Source organism: Mytilus trossulus, chromosome 6 (assembly GCF_036588685.1).
Source record: "Mytilus trossulus isolate FHL-02 chromosome 6, PNRI_Mtr1.1.1.hap1, whole genome shotgun sequence".
NCBI lineage: Eukaryota > Metazoa > Mollusca > Bivalvia > Mytilida > Mytilidae > Mytilus > Mytilus trossulus.
In genome coordinates this window covers 40,435,102-40,458,464 of record NC_086378.1, presented here as the reverse complement: position 1 = coordinate 40,458,464, position 23,363 = coordinate 40,435,102, and the positions used below count along the sequence as shown (strand labels likewise).

Here is a 23,363-nt window from a genome sequence, read left to right as displayed (position 1 = left end):
CAAAAAGGGGTCCAAATAAGCATTTTTTTTGTTTTTCATACCATAACTTTTTGAAAGTACACCACTAATTCATGGTCCCATTGCTTTCTATGTTAAATTCCTCCGTTTCAAGCAGGCACACCTCTTTTATTTTAAGTTCAGATAAAGTGACAATCATTGCATGTCAAAGCAACACCTTCTGGTGTCCTGTACTGAAAAAATCAACATACCTTACATGGCATATAAGAAAGAACTGGTTCCAGGAACTTCGGATGTACCAAAACAGGTACTTACGATATGACAAAAAGGCAAAATGTACCCTCTTTTTTAAATTTCATGCCATTTTTTTATTATTCAAATTTATCAGTCAAAAATTGTTCTACAATGATCACCAGTCATGCAGCTTTCATTTGATACCAAAATTAATAAAATATTCTAAAAGTTTTGAAAGTTATGTCCATGCGTAGGAACTATTTTGTGTTAAATATGTACTACTTTCTGGTATGTGCTTTCTGGCCGGGCCTGAATTAGTGGTGTTACACCTTTAGTATAATTAAATAGAAATCTATGAAATTTTAACACAAGGTTTATGACCATAAAAGGAAGGTTGGTATTGATTTTTGGAGTTTTGGTCCTAACAGTTTAGGAATAAGGGGCCCAAAGGGTCCAAAATTAAACTTTGTTTGATTTCATCAAAAATTGAATAATTGGGGTTCTTTGATATGCCGAATCTAACTGTGTATGTAGATTCTTAATTTTTGGTCTCATTTTCAAATTGGTCTACATTAAGGTCCAAAGGGTCCAAAATTAAACTTAGTCTGATTTTCAAAAAAATTGAATCCTTGGGGTTCTTTGATAGGCTGAATCTAAAAATGTACTTAGATTTTTGATTATTGGCCCAGTTTTCAAGTTGGTCCAAATAAGGGTCCAAAATCAAACTTTGTTTGATTTTATCAAAAATTGAATAAATGGGGTTCTTTGATATGCCATATCTAACTGTGTATGTAAATTCTTGATGTTTGGTCCTGTTTTCAAATTGGTCTACATTAAAGTCCAAAGGGTCCAAAATTAAACTTAGTTTGATTTTAACAAAAAATGAATTCTTGGGGTTCTTTGATATGCTGAATCTAAAAATGAACTTAGATTTTTGATTATTGGCCCAGTTTTCAAGTTGGTCCAAATAAGGGTCCAAAATCAAACTTTGTTTGATTTTATCAAAAATTGAATAAATGGGGTTCTTTGATATGCCATATCTAACTGTGTATGTAAATTCTTGATTTTTGGTCCTGTTTTCAAATTGGTCTACATTAAAGTCCAAAGGGTCCAAAATTAAACTTAGTTTGATTTTAACAAAAAATGAATTCTTGGGGTTCTTTGATATGCTGAATCCAAACATGTACTTAGATTTTTTATTATTGGCCCAGTTTTCAAGTTGGTCCAAATCGGGATCTAAAATTATTATATTAAGTATTGTGCAATTGCAAGAAATTTTCAATTGCACAGTACTCAGCAATAACAAGAAATTTCCAATTGCACAGTATTGCGCAATAGCAAGAAATCTTCAATTGCACAGTATTGTGCAATAGCAAGTATTTTCAATTGCACAGTATTGCGCTATAGCAAGAAATATATAAGTGCACAATATTGTGCAATAGCAAGAATTTCAATTGGAGTTATCTTTCTTTGTCGAGAATAGGTAGATGAATCAACTAAAATCATTGTTTTATACAATATACAATGTATATTCACTTTTACTACCAACTGATCAATTAAGACAATCTTTACCATTCAGTGATAACAAGCACATTTTTACATTTTAATATTTTACGATGTATTTAAATGAGTAATTATTGTTGCAAACTCCATTATAAATTTGAATTGTGATTAGTTTTGGAATAAATGAAAGGGGGATGTGAAGAAAAAAAATTGGGGGGGGGGGGGGGGGGAATTCAATTTTTCTCATTTGAAATTTCATAAATAAAAAAAAATTCTTCAACCATTTTTTTGAGAGGATTAATATTCAACAGCATAGTGAATTGCTTAAAGGCAAAACAAAAATTTTAAGTTCATTAGACCACATTCATTCTGTGTCAGAAACCTATGCTGTGTCAACTATTTAATCACAATCCAAATTTAGAGCTGTATCCAGCTTAAATGTTGTGTCCATACTTGCCCCAACCGTTCAGAGTTCAACCTCTGCGGTCGTATAAAGCTGCGCCCTTCGGCGCAATTGGTTGAATTTTCCTCGGAGTTCAGTATTTTTGTGTTTTTACTTTTTATATAACAATGGCCATATTCCTGACTTGCTACAGGGCATTTTTTAAGGGATAAAAATGGTGGGTTGAACCTTGTTTTGTGGCATGCCAAACCTCGCACGTTTATGGCCATGTGAAATATAACATCAAAATGACAACACAGGACTACAATATAAATAAATTGGAGAACACAATTGACAAAGAATCACACGAACAACAGCCAACAAAAGGCAACAAGTTCAAAATTTTAATACGCCAGAAGTGAATTTTGTCCACACAAGACCTATTAGTGACGCCCAGATACAAAAGTTTGAAACCCGAAACAAGTACAAAATTGAAGAGCATCGAGGACCAAAAGATAAAAAAAGTTGTGCCAAAAACGTCAAGGGTTTTCTGTTAGTAACCAGAACATCCCTATTATTTAGAATAATTTATACTTTTGCAAACAGTAAATTTTATAAAATGACTATACAACAGATGTACATGATAAAACTGAAGTATTAACTAATTACAGGAAACAAATGAAATACATTACATAACCAGACATTTGAAACACAAAAGTAGGCACATCCGAATAAGATTAAACCTCAACGCCAGGTGACGTCATATTTGAAACTGTAAAAAATGACGCAAAAATTTACGTCATTTGAATTTGTAAAACAGATCATCAAAAAATGAAAAACGACGTCACATTAGAATGAATAAGATAGAATTAGGATTGAAGTAAGACTAACACTGACACTGCACTCAACAACAAAGCACATTTCAATACTTATCAACAGCAAACTAAGGCAGCAATTAACTATATTACAATGCCATGTCCGGTTTGTCTTGAATCCATCTTCAAACGTAAAATATCGTACTGATCACGCTGAACGAAGTCAAATCCAACAAATGAAGGCGGTGATCAATTTTCTCTACCATAACACATAAATACAATAGAAAGGACGTCAACACATTTGACAAAATCCAATGAGAATTACAAATATAACATTAAACATTTAAACTAAATACATGAATTTGGGATAGACAAGTACCGTACCACGTCTTAAAGTAATGCGAATTCACACTCAGCAAAACAGTCACATTTGAGAATAAGTCACGTTTGGTAATTAAAAGATTAGACGACATAATGACAAACAGCAATCTACCATGTGGTAAAAATATCCTTAGCTAGTTTGGTCAAAGACACATCGGATGGATCCACCAATTCGTGATGGTGTCCATAAAATTTACGGAGTGTCAATTTTAATCTGCCCTCCTCATAACTTTGTCGGAGCAGTTTCTGCGTTAGGAGCACACTCCTGTATATGAAGTCCGTATAGTGTAAACAAGCACGAGAATAACGTATCAATTGTGATATGTAAACACCATACAAAGGGGCAGAGGGTATGTTACTGCTGAGAAATGGGAAATTGATAATTGGGTAGTTGAAATCGTCCCGTTTATCATAGATTTTCGTGTGAAGTCGTCCATCTTCGTCAATATTGAGGAAAAGATCAAGGTATGAAGCAGTCCTTTTAGTATCAGTAGTATTCTTAATTTCAAGTTCACTGGGATATATGAGATGTAAGTATTGGCTGAAATATGGGTTATTCAATGATAAAACATCATCAATATATCGGAAAGTAAAATTAAAGAATTTCGCAAGGTGCCTTTTTCCTTTTGTCTTTTAGAAGGTTCTGAATGAATTCTGCTTCATACGAGTACAAAAAAAAATCAGCTAGTAGGGGTTCACAATTAGTACCCATTGGAATACCGACTGTCTGTTGAAATATAAATCCTCCAAACTCAACAAATATATTGTCGATCAAAAAGTCCAGCATTTTGATAATATCATCTTCAGTATATTTTCTGGAAGATTCAGTGTGATTCTCCACAAAATATGAATTATTGTAACCCAAATCAAGAAATTTGTATCTATGAATTCCATTTTTATAGAAAAAAGCTCTGTTTTATGAGATGGTGTAGTCGATCTTTCAGCTGAGCATGGGGTATAGTAGTATATAGCGTAGAAAAATCAAAAGTATTTATGTTGCTGCAAAATTGCAAAGATTGTGATCGAAGGTTAAGCAGTAGATCTTTCGAATTTTTGAGAATCCACATCCGGTTAACACCACTTATAGAATATATCTCCTCACAATATTTTTGAAGCCAATGTTTAACTGTCGAATGAATAGTAGTCAGTACTTTAGAAAGATGTTTAGTCGAACATTTTGAAGACCCAGCTATGTATCGTTCTATATATGGATTTTTGTGTAATTTAGGTATCCAGTATAATGAAGGCAAGTTTTCTTCGTTTTCTTTGATGTTGATACCAAAAGAAAGAAGGACAGATTTATGATTTTGTAAAATTTCGTCCTTGGTAAATGATATTAAGGTATATGTAGGATTACCAGTAGTTTTATCAATTCCAAGCTCTGTAGTGAGACATTGCAAATAATGTTTTTTTACATATGAAGACAATATTATTGGAGACTTTATCTGCTGGAAAAACAACATATTTGTCATGCAAAGAGGATAAAAAAAAATCCACAACCTCCGGATTCTTGAAAGGGTTAGAAACTTGAGTACTCATATTACATCGTAGTTTTTGTATGCGCCTCTGAATGGATGATCGAATAGCTTTGACCCATTCAGACAAAGTGTCCAGTATTGGTTCGTCTGGTTCGCGCTTTACCCATTTTCTTGCAGAAAAACTGCATCCATTAGTAACTTGAAATTCTTTTCCCAGTTGATGGGCTGGGGGATTCTATATTTTGGTCCCTTGGCTAACATCGGTAACGATGCCAAGGTCACCAGTAATAATATGACCAGCTGGACTGTAATTGTATTGTGACGATGTACATGAGCAATCCAGAGGCTTGGATTTTGTATCTTTGAGGTTAAAAGCCTCTAAAACTCTCTTGTGGTTGAAAATCGTGAATGCAATATACTTGGTGGAAGTATAAGAAATAACAGGTGTAGCTTTATTTTTGAAGTAATCAGGTACAAATTTTTGGTGGAAAGTATTGCTAATATTTACAGCATCTAAACCTTAATTGGCAAATTCTACTTAAAAAAAAAAAAACGTTTTTCCTCACTATTGGATGTAGTCGATACGGATTTGAATAGTCTATGGTTAGCAATGTCCATGATAATTGCAACTAATCTGTACAAAATAGAACGAGAATCAGTAACGGAAGTATTTTGGAGATCTTGAAATAGTAAAGAAAGTTTTGACAATGGAATGGACTATAATTTAGTTTTAATATGATGAATTCCTAAAGGGTTTTGAACAGACGTTAATAGACTATCAATTGTCACGGTGTGTACAGCAGGTGGTATATATTTTCTATGACCATGACTTCTATTTCGTCGAGCACAAGTATGAAATAATTGTAATGTATTGACGGTGCTACACCTGGGACTAGACAAAATACGTACACCATCAATTTTGTCATTGAATCCATAGGGAATGGCTGTTCCCAACTCTCTTTTCCAAAAGTCTTCTCTTTGTAAACGATATGGTGTACTCAATATGGGGTCATTTGTTGGATGATATATTTTCTCTATAATCTGGACTTTCATTGAAACAATAGAATGGTCAGGCTAATTGAAATGTTTATAGAGAAATTTGTTGTTATTAGGATCATTTACATTAGACCGATGATCATTCAACCTAAAATTGAGTCTTTGTCGAGTTTCCCCGACGTAGATCAATCCACAAAGAGAACATTCAATACCGTATACAATATTGGAAGCAGTGCAATTCAAATCCTCATGACTATGTGTATTATAATTTTTGGGGGTTAAATTACTTTGAAAGTGTGTATCAAGTATTAGTATATTACAGGTTTTACAATTTTTAAGGTTACATTTTGAAATAGAGCAATATTGATGGTTGTCATTGAAATCTAGAATATCTGAAAGGTGAACAGAACACGGCCGAATATATTTAAACTTGTCTGAAAAGTACAATGAGGATTCAGAAGACTGCACATGTGTCATTTTCATAACATCATTTCAGATGATCCTGGGGACACCTGATAAAATCGGTGCTGTTGTGTCCTTGACAACAGCCGACTGACACATTTTTATCCTGAGTTTCGTGTCATCCAGTATACTATTTTTTGTTCTACTAGTTTTCATGCTGTGAGGCTACCGGACTGGTAAAATCCTCGGGGACAGATTGTCAACCAGCAGAGATTCCGGTCCGGTGGTGATAAATAAAGGCAACAGTAGTATACCGCTGTTCAAAACTCATAAATCCATGGACAAAAAACAAAATCGGGGTAACAAACTAAAACCGAGTTAAACGCTTTAAATATAAGAGGAGAACAACGACATAACACTAAAATGTTACATACACAGAAACGGACCGAGCATCAGACAAATAACAAATATAACTTCAAAACCAAATACATGAATTTGGGATAGACAAGTACCGTAACACGTCTTATCGCAATGTGAATTTACACTCATAAATTAAAGAAAACAAACGACACAACGTTAAAATGTAATACACACAGAAACGAACTATAATATAACAATGGCCATGACTTGCTACAGGGCATTTTTAAAGGGAAAAAATGGTGGGTTGAACCTGGTTTTGTGGCATACCAAACCTCGCACTTTTATGGCCATGTGAAATATAACATCAAAATGACAACACAGGACTACAATATAAATAAATTGGAGAACACAATTGAAAAAGAATCACACGAACAACAGCCAACAAAAGGCAACAAGTTCAAAATTTTAATACGCAAGAAGTGTATTTTGTCCACACAAGACCTACTAGTGACACCCAAATACAAAATTTTGAAAGCCGAAACAAGTACAAAGTTGAACAGCATCGAGGACCAAAAGATAAAAAAAAGTTGTACCAAAAACGGCAAGAGTTTTCTGTTAGTTACCAGAACATCCCTATTATTTAGAATAATTTATGCTTTTGCAAACTGTCCCAGGTTAGGGGAGGGTTGGGATCCCGCTAACATGTTTAACCCCGCCACATTATTTATGTATGTGCCTGTCCCAAGTCAGGAGCATTTAATTCAGTCGTTGTCGTTTTTTTATGTGTTACATATTTGTTTTTCGTTCATTTTTAGCTCACCTGACCTGAAAGGTCAAGTCAGAGCTATTCTCATCACTTGGCGTCCGTCGTCTGTAAACTTTTACAAAAATCTTCTCCTCTGAAACTACTGGACCAAAGGAGTAGGTCCGGTAAGGTCCAGATTTCAGGTTCATCTAACGAAAGTTTTTGGACACTTTTTAAACACTTAAGGTAGATGGGGTGTCTAAATCATAATCCATAGAATTTCTTAATAACTTGCCAAATTGTAGTTTATATCCTGCTTGTTTAAGAACATTAATAAAAAGAATGGGTCACCGGACTTATTTTCACACTACAGGTCGCGCAAAATTGTCAAATTTTGTATAGAATATGCATGGAAATCCCAAATTTCGGTCATAAAACGAAAACTGCACCATAGAATTTTGAGATAAAATATAAGAAGATAGCTCAAATATTATTCTTTCAGAAAATAAGAAGAAAAAATGGGGTCACCGTACTCGTTTTCTTGCTACATAATAAAATGGGTAAATTCCTAACACATTCTATTGTAAAAGTAACACTATCTGAATTATCTGCCCTTGTATTTGAGTTGTCTCCCCTTATTTGGCAAAGTTGGAAAAAAATTTATATCAAAAGTATTTTTTTTGTGAAAGATTTTAACTGATTTAGTCATTAAAAACGCTCTGATTTAAGCTTGAATATGAAAAATCTATCAAATAAGATAAAAAAAAAACGTCACTTTTTAGATGTTTTTTTGTCCAAAAAAAAGTGGCTACATCCGTGTTATATTTCAACCTTTATATATATGTTTTGTATTATCATCAAATACAACTTACATTTAAATATTATGAATGAACACGAATGCGGCCTCTTTCATTTCATTCGGAATCCGTCTTAAAATTAACCTAAACGCTACAATTTTGAAGATTTCAGTAATTTAGCATGACTTATTGATGCTAGAACGCGATATGTGTACATTGTATTGTCAAAAACAGCTCATATTTATGTAGCAGAAGCATTTTACTTTCCAAAATATGGCTTAAAGATTACATTGTCACAATTTTTTAAACTGCTTCATTTTGGGGCCAAAAAGGGGTCTTACTGGATCTACTCCTTTAACCGAACTTGGCCCAAATCATTATTGAGGAATCTAGTTTTAAAAATGTGTGGTGTGACCCTGTCAACCAACCAAGATGGCCACCATGGCTACAAATAGTAAAAATTTTGGCTTATATCTCTGAAACCAAAGCATTTAGAGTAAATCTGACATGGAGTTAAATTGTTTATCATGTCAAGATCTATCTGCTCTGACATTTCAGACAATTCGGACAACCTGTTGTTGGGTTGCTGCCCCTGAATTAGTAATTGTAAGGAAATTTAGCAGTATTTCGTTATTATCTTGAATATTATTCCAGAAAGAGATAAATTGTAAACAGCAATAATGTTCAGCAAAGTAAGATCTACAAATAAGTCAACATGACCAAAATTGGAAATTGACCCATTAAGAATTTATTGCCCTTTATAGTCATTTTTTTACTTTTTTCTAAAATTTTAGTATTCTTTTAAAAAAATCGTCTAGTCTGAAACTACTGAGCCAAATTTAACCAAACTTGGCCACAATCATCATTGGGGTATCTAGTTTTTAAAAATGCGTGGTTTGACCCTGCCAACCAACCAATATGGCCACCATGGCTAAATATAGTACAAAGGGGTCAAATGTAGAATTTGGCTTATATCTCTGAAACCAAAGCATTAAGAGCAAATCTGACAGGGAGTTAAATTGTTTATCAGGTCAAGATCTATCTGCCCTGAAATTTTCAGACAAAATAGACAACCTGTTGTTGGGTTGCTGCCCCAGAATTAGTAATTTTAAGGAAATTTTGCAGTTTTTGGTTATTATCTTGAATATTAGTATAGATAGAGATAAATTGTAAACAGCAATAATATTCAGCATAGTAAGATCTACAAATAAGTCAACATGACCAAAATTGTCAGTCTACCCCTTGAGGAGTGATTGTCCTTTATTTTTTAACAATTTTCATAAATGTTTGTAAGTTTTTAGAAAATATTTTCCTCTGTTATTAGTGGGCCGATTTCATTATAGATAGAGATAATTGTAGCAAAAAGAATGTTCAGTAAAGTAGGATCTACAAACACATCACGATCACCAAAACACAACGTTGTCATGAATTTATCTGTGTCCATTGTTTAATATGCACATAGACCAAGGTGAGCAAACCTCTAGTTCTATATAAATAAGGCCGTTAGTTTTCTCGTCGTTGGAATTGTTTTACAGTCTTATCGAGGCCTTTTACAGCTGACTATCCGGTATGGGCTTTGCTCATTGTTGAAGGCCGTACGGTGACCTATAGTTGTTAATGTCTGTGTCATTTTGGTTTCTTGTGGACAGTTGTCTCATTGGCAATCATACCCTTTTTATATGACTTCTTTTCAGATGAACAGAAAAAACAAAAATACAGCTGCAGAAAACTTTTTGGTTCGTGTAATGCTATGATTTTGTCCTCTCCATCCAGAGACACATTTGTTTTCTTAACTATAACTATAGATAAGTGCAATACTATAAAAGGGAGGTTGGGATAGATTTGGGGGGTTATGGTACCAAAAGTTTAGGAAAAAGGGGCCAAAAAAATGTTGTGTTCAAATTTACATCAACTGTTCTACAAACATTTAATGACATCAAATTTGTCTTTTGATCCCTCGAGGAGTGATTGCCCTTGAAGACAATTTTGCACAATTTGTTCATCATATTTGGCAATTGCTAACATTTAAAAAATCTTCCCGTTTGAAACTTCCAGGCCTAATACATTGTACTTTTAAACTTTATCTGAATGTTCCTTACGGTACTTATTTTTCAAATTGTATCCGAAGTTCTGACATGGCGGCCATGGCTAGAAATAGAACATATGGGTCAAATGCAGTTTTTAATTTTTTTTTGCTCGTATAATGGTATCAAGTCATCGTCGTCTACGTAGTCCGAAGATAAATGGTTTCAGAATAATAACTTTAGTACAAGTAAATAGAAATCAATAAAAAGGGATTCTTTGATATGCCAAATTTAATTGTGTATTCAGAATTTTAATATTTTGTCCCGTTTTCTAAATTGGTCTACCTTAAGGTCCAAAGGGTCCAAAATTATTTTACCAAAAATTGAATATATGGGTTCTTTGATATGCTGAATCTAATCATATGTATTTAGATTTTTGATATTTAGGACCAGTTATTAAATTGGTCTAAAGGGTCCAAAATTGAAGTTTATTAGATTTCTTAAAAAATTGAATTCTTGGGGTTCTTTGATATGCTGAATCTAACCATGTATTTTGATTTTGGATATTAGACCATAATAGGTAGATTTCCAATTTAAAAGTGTTTTTAAAAGTATTAAAAGTTCTTAGACCACATTCAGTCTGTGTCAGAAACCTATGTTGTGTCAACTATTTAATCACAATCCAAATTCAGAGCTGTATTAAGCTTGAATGTTGTGTCCATACTTGCACCATCTGTTCAGGGTTCGAACTCTGCGGTCATATAAAGATGCGCCCTGCCGAGCATCTGGTTTTCGTTGTGCTTGAAGATATTGACTTGATCTTTGTTATATAGTTTACACCATGACAATCTATAGATCAAGGTAGAATTTTGTTCCAAAACAGTGAATATTTTACCGGAAGGGGACTTTGGATTGCCATGCAAATACTTACATATTATCAATATAAAAATCAACAGTAAGGCTTAGACCAAAATAAATCTATACATTAAATACTTTTTTCAGATACATTAGCTGTGATCGCCAGATCAATAGGAAACGAAACGTTTATGCCATTAGCACAAGACTCTGCAGTTTTAGGTATAAGTTTGTTAGAAACAGTTGATGATCCTGATCTTAGAAGATGTGTGTAAGTAGTAAACTAACTAAATGGGAATATATGATTAAAAAAAAATCACCCTGTATTAACTGTTTTCTTTGTCATACATGTACCTTCTTCTTTGAAACAGCAAAATATATTGATTTATTCTTGTTTTCGAAGTAAAGTATTTTATAGTTAAAATCCATTGTAGGAAATTGAAATCACAAGCAAAGTTCAAGGTTATTTCCTAAATTTTGAAAATGCTATCAAATAACCAAACATACCTAAGTAATCAGTATATAACTTTAAAAGTTGACATTATATTGAACATGTGTACATGGTTAAGGTTGGTGTGAGCTAGGACAACTCCTCTGTGAAACTTTTCTTAAACCAAAATATTAAACCTGATAAGGGACAGACTAAAAGACAGACATGCATACTAAAAAAAACCATTGTCTCTCTACTGTCACATGAAGGCCATTAAAACTGTTTTTGGCTAAAATTTCTAAGCTTCATGGTAGAAGTGAATGTGTAAAGAAAGATATTGCAATGAATAACATAAACAGTACCAATTTTTCTGCACCAAAAGTCAAGTCAATCAAGTCTCTTCAATAATGCTTGAGACCAAAATATTTGAAAATCTAAAGCTTATTAAAAGGATGAAGATCTATAAACCGAAAAAAAAACAAAAATTGGGCAAGATATTAGAGCTTTGTATGAGGGAGATACATTCCCTCATTTTAAATAATTTCAAAAATTTTGTAACAGCAACTTTTGATATTTCAAAATCTGTATTTTCGTGCCAGTATAATACCAGTTAGTTCTCTCTGTGTCTTTAAGAATTGGTGTCTTTGGCTGCATTTTCCTGGCTAGTTTTTGTGGTGTTTTCTCTTTTTTTCTTCTTTGATATTTGATATGTTGTTGTCTTTTCTGATATGTGGTGTCAACAGAAATTGTGTGTTAAAGTAATAGATGTATGACTTATGTATGTAGACCTGTTTTGATGCTAGCAACAGTTGTATAATGCGTTTAATTCGTACTTTATTTGGCATTTTAAACTTTTTTGGATTCGAGCGTCACTGATGAGTCTTCAGTAGACGAAACGCGCGTGTGGCGTATATACTAAATTTAGTCCTTGTATCTATGATGAGTTTATTTATAGTTCTTGGATTTACATTTACTTGTTGTCTGAAGAATTTTGGATGTATGTCATACATTAACAATTCATTTATAATAATATTACGATAATAACAGTTTATACTTGAAGATACTGATGGATTCAGATGAGGATTATGGCAAGCAATGGGTTAAACGATAGCAAGAACCTGTAGATACTCTTACCGAATGTATAGAAGCTATGGGGTCGTTGAATCAAAGCACAATAAAAAAAAACTGAATTAGTCTATCCATGCTACATCTATTTTTAAAGACCCAAATATCATCCGAGTTCTCGAAATACAAATTCCCTGGTGGTCCTTGAAGGAAATCTGCTGGTTCTTACGAAAGCTAAACAGGATCATTAAAAATTCATAATTCATAATTCAAAGTTTCAAAACTTTAAGATCCTACATTAATCTATTAGCTTTCCCCATTCTTACAAAAGCCAATAAAGATTGCACTTTAATATTTTTGTAATAAATTTTATTTTAAATCAATATTAACATAACTTGACACCATAAAAGTACCTGTTATTGAAATTGAAATGAAAAGTATTTCAGCATTACATGCTTTTTTCATGGAAATCAAATTAATTAAATTACCATTACATATTTTGAAAAAATGCTTAATTACACATTACACTCAATTACATGGAAAATTTAAATGCATTACACTTAAGAGCCAATCTGCCAGAAAACCATGCAAAACCGTCCAAATGCCAATTTTGCCAAATGAGTTCATACTTGGCACATTGGTGCACCTTATTGATGTAATTAACCACACAAAATTTTTTCTGGAAATTTTGAACCGATCTTGATTTTTTTTGAGGCGCCATCTATAAACAGCTGAAATTGCTCGAAAACGTCAAAAATAAGCCTTTTTTGGCATATTTTGATGGTTTAAATAAAAAAACATTGCAATATTTATAATTTTTTGATAGTTGTTACTAGTAATACATCACTTTAAGTGTAAGAATGCATAGAAATAACAGTGCTGTCTATAAAGTGTATGTATAATCTAACCATTTCAATATGTTCTATTTAGCTTCAAGTCCAAAATGGCTGATTTTGGTCATCTTTAAGAGCCAAAATACTCCAAGACCCGTTTATTATTGTAAAACAACATATCTACTTGCAAAGTATAACTATATATACTCAATCAAAAAAAATATTAAGTTCGGCAAATAATGTTGGTGTCTAGTATATGCCACAACAAAATGGGGTAGCCTGCATTTTCTCAATTTTGCCGTCTAATTTTTAAAATCTGACATATTATAAGATCTGGATTTATAAATAAGTATAACAACAAAAGGAAAAGATTAATTAATGTTTCATTTAATACATTAAGAAAAAAATCATATACAAATACAAATTATTCATTACAAATCTAGAGGCTCTCAGGAGCCGAAATAGCTTGAATTGACAAATTGTGCACCTCAAAACGATAAAAAACACATAATTCATTAGCAATAAATTTAAAACAATTCAGAATAAGTTCAGACTGTAAAAATAACTTTTTCTGACCACTTTTGCAATATTTTCTTATATCATATTGATATAGCTGTCAGATATTAGCAGAAAACTCTGAAAATTTGTAAAGGAGAAGTCCGGTAAGGACTCATTTTGGCCTCAATTTTCAGTTTCATCTGACGAAAGATTTTGACCACTTTTTAAACACTTAAGTGTCTATTTCACTTAATTCAATTAGTAAATGTGAAAGATTTTAACTGATTTAGTCATTTAAGACGATCAGATTCATGCTCAAATATGCAAAATAAAGTGGTCGCATCCGTGTTCATCCACAACCTTTATATATGTTATATATTATCATAAAATACAACTTACATTTCAATATTAAGGATGAACACGAATTTTCGTTTAACACGGAAACCGTCTAAAATTTAACTAAAATGATAGAATATTGAGCATTTCAGTAATTTAGCATGACTAAATGGTGCTACAACCCTATATATGTCAATTGTATTGTCAAAAACAGCCCATTTTTATGTAGCAGAAGCATTCAACTGTCCAATAAATAACTTAAAGTTTACATTTTAACAATTTTGTAAAACTGTTATATTTTGGAGCCAAAAAGGGGTCTTACCGGACCTACTCCTTTACACACTTCAGGGACAGTAGCTCATAGATGTTACGTCCCAATTTTACAGAAAAATTTTGGGTAGTAAAAGATCTTGACATTTTGATAGTTTTTACAATATATATATATATTTGTTTAAATATACTTTTTCACTTTTTTGGTCTTTTGGAAAATGTTGTTTGTGCTGTTTTTAGACCCTTCTACAACGAAATTTGTTTAACATGCACACGTATAAAATGGCGGTTTTTATCCAACGCAATCATAGGTTTGAACGAAGTTTTCAATTTAGACTCGTTTATATATATATATATATATTTGGTTTGGTGTCACGATATCACAGTAGCATGGGTTCGAATCCCGGCGAGGGAAGAACCAAAAATTTGCGAAAACAAATTTACAGATCTAACATTGTTGGGTTGATGTTTAGACGAGTTGTATATACATTATGTACACAGCCATGTATCACCATCATTGATGGCGATCCGATGGATACATCTGCTGTAGGGTTGTCACTGACTCAGACGTACTTATGAATATAATTATTTTCTGTGACTGTATCTTACATTAATTTGTAGGATCCTTTACTATAGATAATTTAGCTGATCTGTAACAATAACATCTTCATGCCTTATATATCATGTACTGTAGTACGCCGCAGGATTAAAACTGACGTGGAAAGGTAACATATGGCCACCGAAAGCTCTTTTTTGAGAGCCCAGGTGGTCGTGTGGTCTAGCGGGACGGCTGCAGTGCAGGCGATTTGGTGTCATGATATCACAGTAGCATGGGTTCGAATCCCGGCGAGGGAAGAACCAAAAATTTGCAAAGCAAATTTACAGATCTAACATTGTTGGGTTGATGTCTAGACGAGTTATATATACATATATGTATGATACTTCTAAAGTTTTTAAAACTAATGTTTTAAAAGAAAAAACTGTAAACAGTTGCAATATAGAGATGATTTTAACAGACACTAAGAGATGGACTTTTTTATGGCCCTTTGAGCCTAGTATGCTAACAAGGTAATATTTGCCAGGTACCTATATATCTATGTTGCTGCAATGTGGTCAATAAAAACATGAAAATCATAAATGCATCTACTGTAATGTAGTCAATACAAAAATGATAATCATAAATGTATCTTAAACTAGATGTGTCAAAGCAACATGAAAGGCTACGTCTCAAAAATTTGAAAATCTGCAATTTCAATAACACATGTGGATACAAACATGATGGTTGTCTCGCATGTAAAAAATCAGCTCTAAATCTGGAGGCATATACAAAAATGTCCATATAAATGTGATTTTTGAACAATTTTCAAAGTTTAAAACCCTTAATTCTGGAAAAAATTACACAGCGGAACGAAACTTAAACTTGATATGTAACTCATCATGGTTAGCTCACATACCAAAAATCAGCCCAATATCTGAAAGCATTTTAATAGAAGAAAGGTCCATATAACTTTGATTTCCAAAATTTTTCAAAGTTCAAAGCCCGAAATTACAGCAAATATTAGGGTAGCATGACGAAACTTAAACTTGATCTGTAACTCACATACCAAAAATCAGCCCAATATCTGAAAGCTTTTAGGAGAAAAGTGCATATAACTGTGATTTTCAACAATTTATCAAAGTCCATAGCGGGTAATTTTCAACAGAAATTAGGGGAGTGGAACAATACTTATACTTGATCTGTAACTCATCATAGTCAACTTACATACCAAAGGCAAGGTTTTACTATAAAAACAAGTGTACATTAACTGTCTTGTAAAAGAAAATCCATAACATAAAAATCTTCATTAATGATGAACTGTTATTTTTTGGAACATCATCCCATGGAAGATGTAAGTAGTGTTTTAAAGATGCAAAGTTTCTGTTAATTGTTTGGTTGGTTGAAATTGTTTCTGTCAGAAGCATTTTCAGTCTTCCGATTTGATGTCCACTGCTGTAAAGGTTCAGTTAGTTGTGAGTCTAGATCTGAAAATCACAAAACATACATGTACATATATAGATCAGGCTGTTAGCTTTTATATTTTTTCATTTTCCAATTTTTGGGCCTTTTATGGCTGAATAGATATGCAGTATTGGTCTTGTGCATTGTTGAAGGCCATATGGCATATGAAGACTTATAGCTTACATATAAGTTGTATGTCATCTATTCTAATTGGCAATCATACCACTTTTTTCATATTTTTATTTACAGTAGACTCCGGCCAATCGGATACCCAAAATGTCAGCTAAAAATATCCGATTGTCCGATATATTCAATTAGCCGATGAACGTATATTCCTCCAAGTTTTAAAAAAAAAATGTACATGTTTACCACTGACAGGAAATAAAGATGACAACTTTTTTTTTTGCCATCCTTAGTGGCCATCTTGAAAATGTAATAGTTGTTGAATGCAAAACATAGGAGCCGCCCTATATATGTACGAATGTACTACATGTATTCCTACTTCAAATTGAATTAGTATAAAAGTGATTTTTCAATGGGAAAACCAAGTTAACAAAGACATGTTCAATAAAACTAATGTATAATTATTATAAAGGTGATGACGTATATACTTTGTATGTCATGATAACCATATTTTCCAAACAGTTAAATTAATATATAAGTTAATAATATCTTACCAGTATCTTGTTCTTTACATGTATTTAGTTTGACCTGGCTATCGTCACATTCACTAAAATCATCAGCATTGCCTGCATCTATTATCATGATAATAGTTCTACAAATGAAAAGTGTTAAACTATAAAATAATTCTTCAATTTTGTATCACAGGAATTGTAGGGTAGTGTAGCATCACTGTGCATGTTTTTTTTGTTTCTTTTAAAAAGGGCTCTATAAATATAATTCATACATTTATACATACATGTACATCAATAAAGCTTAATATTTTAATCTGTTATAAAAAATACACCATAATTAAAACTTATATAAGTTGCAAACATATACGGAATGGGTCTTGCAAGTTAGAAGCAAGTAAAAGTCATGTAAATTCATGTATGAAAAATCTAGCCTTTGCGTCCGTGCTCCTGGCAATGTGACAAATAGTTTAAATTTTCATTTGTATTGACCAGAACATAGTAAAATGAATGGGTTCCAGCTGACATTACTCTAAAAACTCAACTCCCCCATTTAATATGCTTTTGGGTAGTTCTTAAAAGGCATTAAAAGTTGGATTTTTCCTTGGTTTTCTAATGAATTTACATAATTATGCAAATGAGGCTGTTACTAAAAATAGATATGATTCTGGCGAAAATTAAGTAGCCATTTTTTTTTATTTTATGTGAAGGATTGAGATGATGTATAAAAATTTGTCAAGTTGTGATTTTCGATTTGGACGATTGTATATTGCATGGTTTTCTGGCGGATTGGCTCTTAATAACCATTACATTTTCAATAATCTCATCCCTGATAGAGTATACTTCTCCCAGTTGATACGATATCCCAGAGCATATATTTGCTATCATGACGCCTTTAGAGAGAGTTTTTGCTCACAAGGAAGTTTTAAACCAATAAGAGGTGAAATTGAAATCATTTCTTCATAAATGTTATGGATGCTATCACAAGATGGTTGACAGTAGTTATGGATTTTTTGTTTCACAGAGGACAATAGATATGTTCCAATTGTCATAACTATAATAGATATAAAAAAGAAGATATGGTATGATTGTCAATGAGACAACACTGCACAAGATACAAAATGACACAGAAATTAACAACTATAGGTCAGCGTACAGTCTTCAACAATGAGCAAAGCCAATACCACATAGTCAGCTATCAAAGGCAACGAAATGACAATGTAAAACAATTTAAACGAGGAAACTAACGGCCTAATTTATGAACGAAAAAAAAATGTAACACATAAACAAATGACAGCCACTGAATTACAGACTCCTGACTTAGGACAGGAACATACATACAGAATGTGGCGGGGTTAAACATGTTAGCAGGATCCGAACCCTCCCCTAACCTAGGATAGTGGAGTCCCCTTTTCCCTGAATTTGAGGGACGGATTTAGACTTTTCACCAGGTTTGACAGATGATGTCTCGCCAGGTTTAACGCATACTACATGTGAAGTGAGATCAGCTTGCCCTTCAGATGCACCTCAGATCTTAACACAACAAAACCCCTCCCCGTCCCCTAACCTATGTTGGTTGTTTTTTTATCTTTAGCTATGGTGTTGCCATTTTTTTTTTTCAATTTCAGTTTGAATGTCCCTTCGGTATCATTTGCCATATTGTACACCATCTAGTTGCAATTATAAAACTATTTCATAGCATTTAAACCGTAGTTAAGACCATGTATATTCTCTGAAAAGAAGGTGATTCATTTATTTTGTTAAAAACCATTATGTGTTTATTGTAGATATTCTCTCTTTGCTGCTTTGTCATCATTACTACAACAAGACATGATACCATACATGGAGAAATTGGTTATGTTCATGATAAACTCCATAAAATCAACAGAAGGAGTCAAGGTATTTATTTTGACATATTCATAAGTTCTTAAGATTAATTGTCAAAAAAATTATGAATCTTTTTTATTTCCCCAGACAGATTTCCTCTGTGTTAGGCTTTTTAAATTTTTGTGAGTTCCATAACATACAAACAATAGCTATTGTTTTCTTAAGAGTTTATCAGAGTTTATCAAATTAGCCTTTACATTTTTGTCGAGCCTTCGACTTTAGTCGAAAAAGCGAGACTAAGCGATCCTACATTCCGTCGTCGGCGGCGTCAACAAATATTCACTCTGTGGTTAAAGTTTTTGAAATTTGAATAACTTTCTTAACTATACTGGATTTCTACCAAACTTTGACAGAAGCTTGTTTATGATCATAAGATAGTATCCAGAAGTAAATTTTGTAAAAAATAAAATTCCATTTTTTCCATATTTTACTATAAATGGACTTAGTTTTTTCTGCGGGAAAACAAAACATTCACTCTGTGGTTAAAGTCTTTAGAATTTTAATAACTTTCTCCAACTATCCTGGGTTTGTACCAAACTTGGACAGACGGCTTGTTTATGATCATAAGACAATATCCAGAAGTAAATTTTGTAAATATAAAATTCCATTTTTTACATATTTTACTTTTAAATGGACTTAGTTTTTCTGCGGGGAAGCATTACATTCACTCTGTGGTTAAAGTTTTTAAAATTTTTAATAACTTTCTTAAACTATCCTTGGTTTGTACCAAACTTGGACAGAAGCTTATTTATGATCATAAGATTGTATCCAGAAGTAAAGTTTGTAAAAAGATTACTCAGTTTTTTCTGTAATTTACTTTTAAATGAACTTAGATTTTCTTACAATCATAAAATAGTAACAAGAGGAATATTTTTATTGATTCTTTTCCTCATTATTGTTGAGCCTTTTTTTTTACCTCAAAAATAGGCGAGACACTGGGTTCCGCGGAACCCTTACAAATTTTTCCTTGAAAAGCTAGTAATTAACTAACTAATGAATTTAACCTGACAAAATATTTAACTCTTAGTGATGCAAGTACATGTACCATTAATACTGAATATTGACAGATCAAAAGGTATTTATAAAAACAAAAAAATACTGAACAATTTTTCATTTGTTTTGGTCAGTAAACGTATGGTGAAAATATATAGTTCTATGAATTTTTGGCTCAAATTATTTACTCATAAGCACCATACAGCTGGGTGCAGACTAAGCATACCATAAAGTATTTGCTGCTGCAATCATTTTCCATCTCCAATTTCCTCAATTTCTAGTCGGCACTTGTATACTATAATTAAGTTAATACAGTAAAACCTGAATAAACCAGCCGGCTACAGGACTATGGAAAAGGTCTGGTTTGGACAGTTAGCCGGTGTATTCAGGTTTCGTTTTTGTTCGGAAGGTGATGTATTAATTTATGATGTCCGATGTTACGCGTGTAAAAGAACGGTCTTATTGTAAATATAAAAAATATAAATAAAAAAATGAAAAAGTAATAACTTTGATCGATCATTGTCTATAGAAATTGATGAAACTGGTTGTTCCACGAATTTAATTATTTTTTTAATTTTATCCTCGTATGTCAAATAGATCTTGGTAATATCAGTCTCCGACTTGTCAGATTCACATTCAATAGTGGTCATTGACATTGTTTTCATTTGCAACAGAAGTTTCACATTGTTTGAATTGCGACATTGTGAGATTTGTTTTACTTCCATCATTCCTTCAAACGTTCGTATAGCTGATTAAATAACCAGAATTTCATCAAACAAAATATTATCACGATCAAGACATTATCACAAAGTGTACGATATTCATGGTTTTTTGTCATCCGGGTGTTCTTCATTATCAGGGTCATTGGTTTAGGGGTTCACAAAAGGGAACCCAGGATTTAAAAAATACGATATAATTTCTTATTCCGTGATCATGGTGATTTGAAAATAATTATCCAAGTTACAACTATAGCCCTATCCGAGATATATTCAGAGTGTCTTTTAGGTTTATTAACACTTTTATAGTTTTTATACGACCGCAAAAAAAAATTGGGGTCTTATAAAGGTAGCATGTCGTTGTGGTCGTTGTCATCTGCGTCGTCTGAAGACGCATTATTAAATATTCGAAAGAAACCAACAGAAGTCAATTTAGGAATACGATATACCAGATAAAAGATAACACAAATTCGTTAAAATCCCTTGTAATATTTCCAACGACTCAAGATTACCTTCGTTGTACAAATGTGAACAAATTGTAAGACAAACTAATATATGATCATAATATAAAAAACAACAAATAGTAAGTTTGAATTTTTGGCAATTTTTTGTCATGGATTTATTAGGACAGTTCAACTATGTATCAACCGGCCAACGAATTTGCATTCATCGACAATTTCTCATTAATGTCCAAGATAAAAACATTGAAGGGCAACCATCATATGTTTTCTCCAAATGGCGACTGGGCTACCAGACGCCAACTGTGATAAATTCAGCCCGTCAGTAAAACTATGTATTCAGTAAACATTCTGTCCAATCCATGACGCTTCTTTTGGCAATATCTGAAAATATACAACAAACAGCAGAAAAAAATATTCTAAAGGGTGGGATAGGGCGGGTTTTTGTGTTCCTTCAGAGTTCAAATCACGCAATGATCAAATCACGAAAAGCATGCAATTTTATACCAAATAAAAGCGGGAAAACCGCTTATGAAAAATGTAGGTGAACAAAAGACGCTTAAGTCCGTCAAAATTAAAGAAAAGTTAACTCTAGTTTAGCAGACGATACTCTCAATTTATTAAATTGATTTAATGCTGAACGATTAAATCTTATTATTAAATATTCGAAAGAAACCAACAGAAGTCAATTTAGGAATACGATATACCAGATAAAAGATAACCCAAATTCGTTGAAATCCCTTGTAATATTTCCAACGACTCAAGATTACCTTCGTTGTACAAATGTGAACAAATTGTAAGACAAACTAATATATGATCATAATATAAAAAACAACAAATAGTAAGTTTGAATTTTTGGCAATTTTTTGTCATGGATTTATTAGGACAGTTCAACTATGTATCAACCGGCCAACGAATTTGCATTCATCGACAATTTCTCATTAATGTCCAAGATAAAAACATTGAAGGGCAACCATCATATGTTTTCTCCAAATGGCGACTGGGCTACCAGACGCCAACTGTGATAAATTCAGCCCGTCAGTAAAACTATGTATTCAGTAAACATTCTGTCCAATCCATGACGCTTCTTTTGGCAATATCTGAAAATATACAACAAACAGCAGAAAAAAATATTCTAAAGGGTGGGATAGGGCGGGTTTTTGTGTTCCTTCAGTGTTCAAATCACGCAATGAACAAATCACGAAAAGCATGCAATTTTATACCAAATAAAAGCGGGAAAACCGCTTATGAAAAATGTAGGTGAACAAAAAACGCTTAAGTCCGTCAAAATTAAAGAAAAGTTAACTCTAGTTTAGCAGACGATACTCTCAATTTATTAAATTGATTTAATGCTGAACGATTAAATCTTATTATTAAATATTCGAAAGAAACCAACAGAAGTCAATTTAGGAATACGATATACCAGATAAAAGATAACCCAAATTCGTTGAAATCCCTTGTAATATTTCCAACGACTCAAGATTACCTTCGTTGTACAAATGTGAACAAATTGTAAGACAAACTAATATATGATCATAATATAAAAAACAACAAATAGTAAGTTTGAATTTTTGGCAATTTTTTGTCATGGATTTATTAGGACAGTTCAACTATGTATCAACCGGCCAACGAATTTGCATTCATCGACAATTTCTCATTAATGTCCAAGATAAAAACATTGAAGGGCAACCATCATATGTTTTCTCCAAATGGCGACTGGGCTACCAGACGCCAACTGTGATAAATTCAGCCAAATGCTAGCAAACTTCGTTTGTGAGCATCGCCAAACAAAATTTATCAATCCATGACAAAAAATTCAACACTTAAACAAATTCTGAAGTTACATAGGTTTTCAACTCAACCATTTCAATTGAACGTAGTATATCAACCATACTTACAACAGTTCAACGTATTATATCAACCATACTGTACAACAGTTCAACGTAGTATATCAACCATACTATACAACAGTTCAACGTAGTATATCAACCATACTATACAACAGTTCAACGTATTATATCAACCATACTATACAACAGTTCAACGTAGTATATCAACCATACTATAGAACAGTTCAACGTAGTATATCAACCATACTATACAACAGTTCAACGTAGTATATCAACCATACTATACAACAGTTCAAGGTAGTTTTACAACTATACTATACGACAGTACAAATATAAGCAACGTGTACAACTCAACATTAACTTGACCGGGTTCCTATGTTAAAACCAATTTGAAACTGAACTCTTATAAAGGATTTCTCATCAATAAGTATAAAAGCGGACCATTATTTCCAGGTCGTATTTGCAA

The 23,363-nt window shown here is 32.6% G+C and overlaps 1 protein-coding gene across 2 annotated transcripts in view; it reads left to right on the top strand.

Annotated features, from left to right (window-relative positions):
• Window positions 1-23,363, top strand: part of LOC134721346 (importin-4-like) — a 338,068-nt gene that overhangs the window by 225,742 nt on the left and 88,963 nt on the right. For both annotated transcript variants that reach the window (XM_063584285.1, XM_063584286.1), the window contains exons 18-19: window positions 11,078-11,201; window positions 18,781-18,892. In XM_063584285.1, the coding sequence (XP_063440355.1) occupies window positions 11,078-11,201; window positions 18,781-18,892 (236 nt within the window). The remainder of the gene's footprint in view (window positions 1-11,077; window positions 11,202-18,780; window positions 18,893-23,363) is intronic.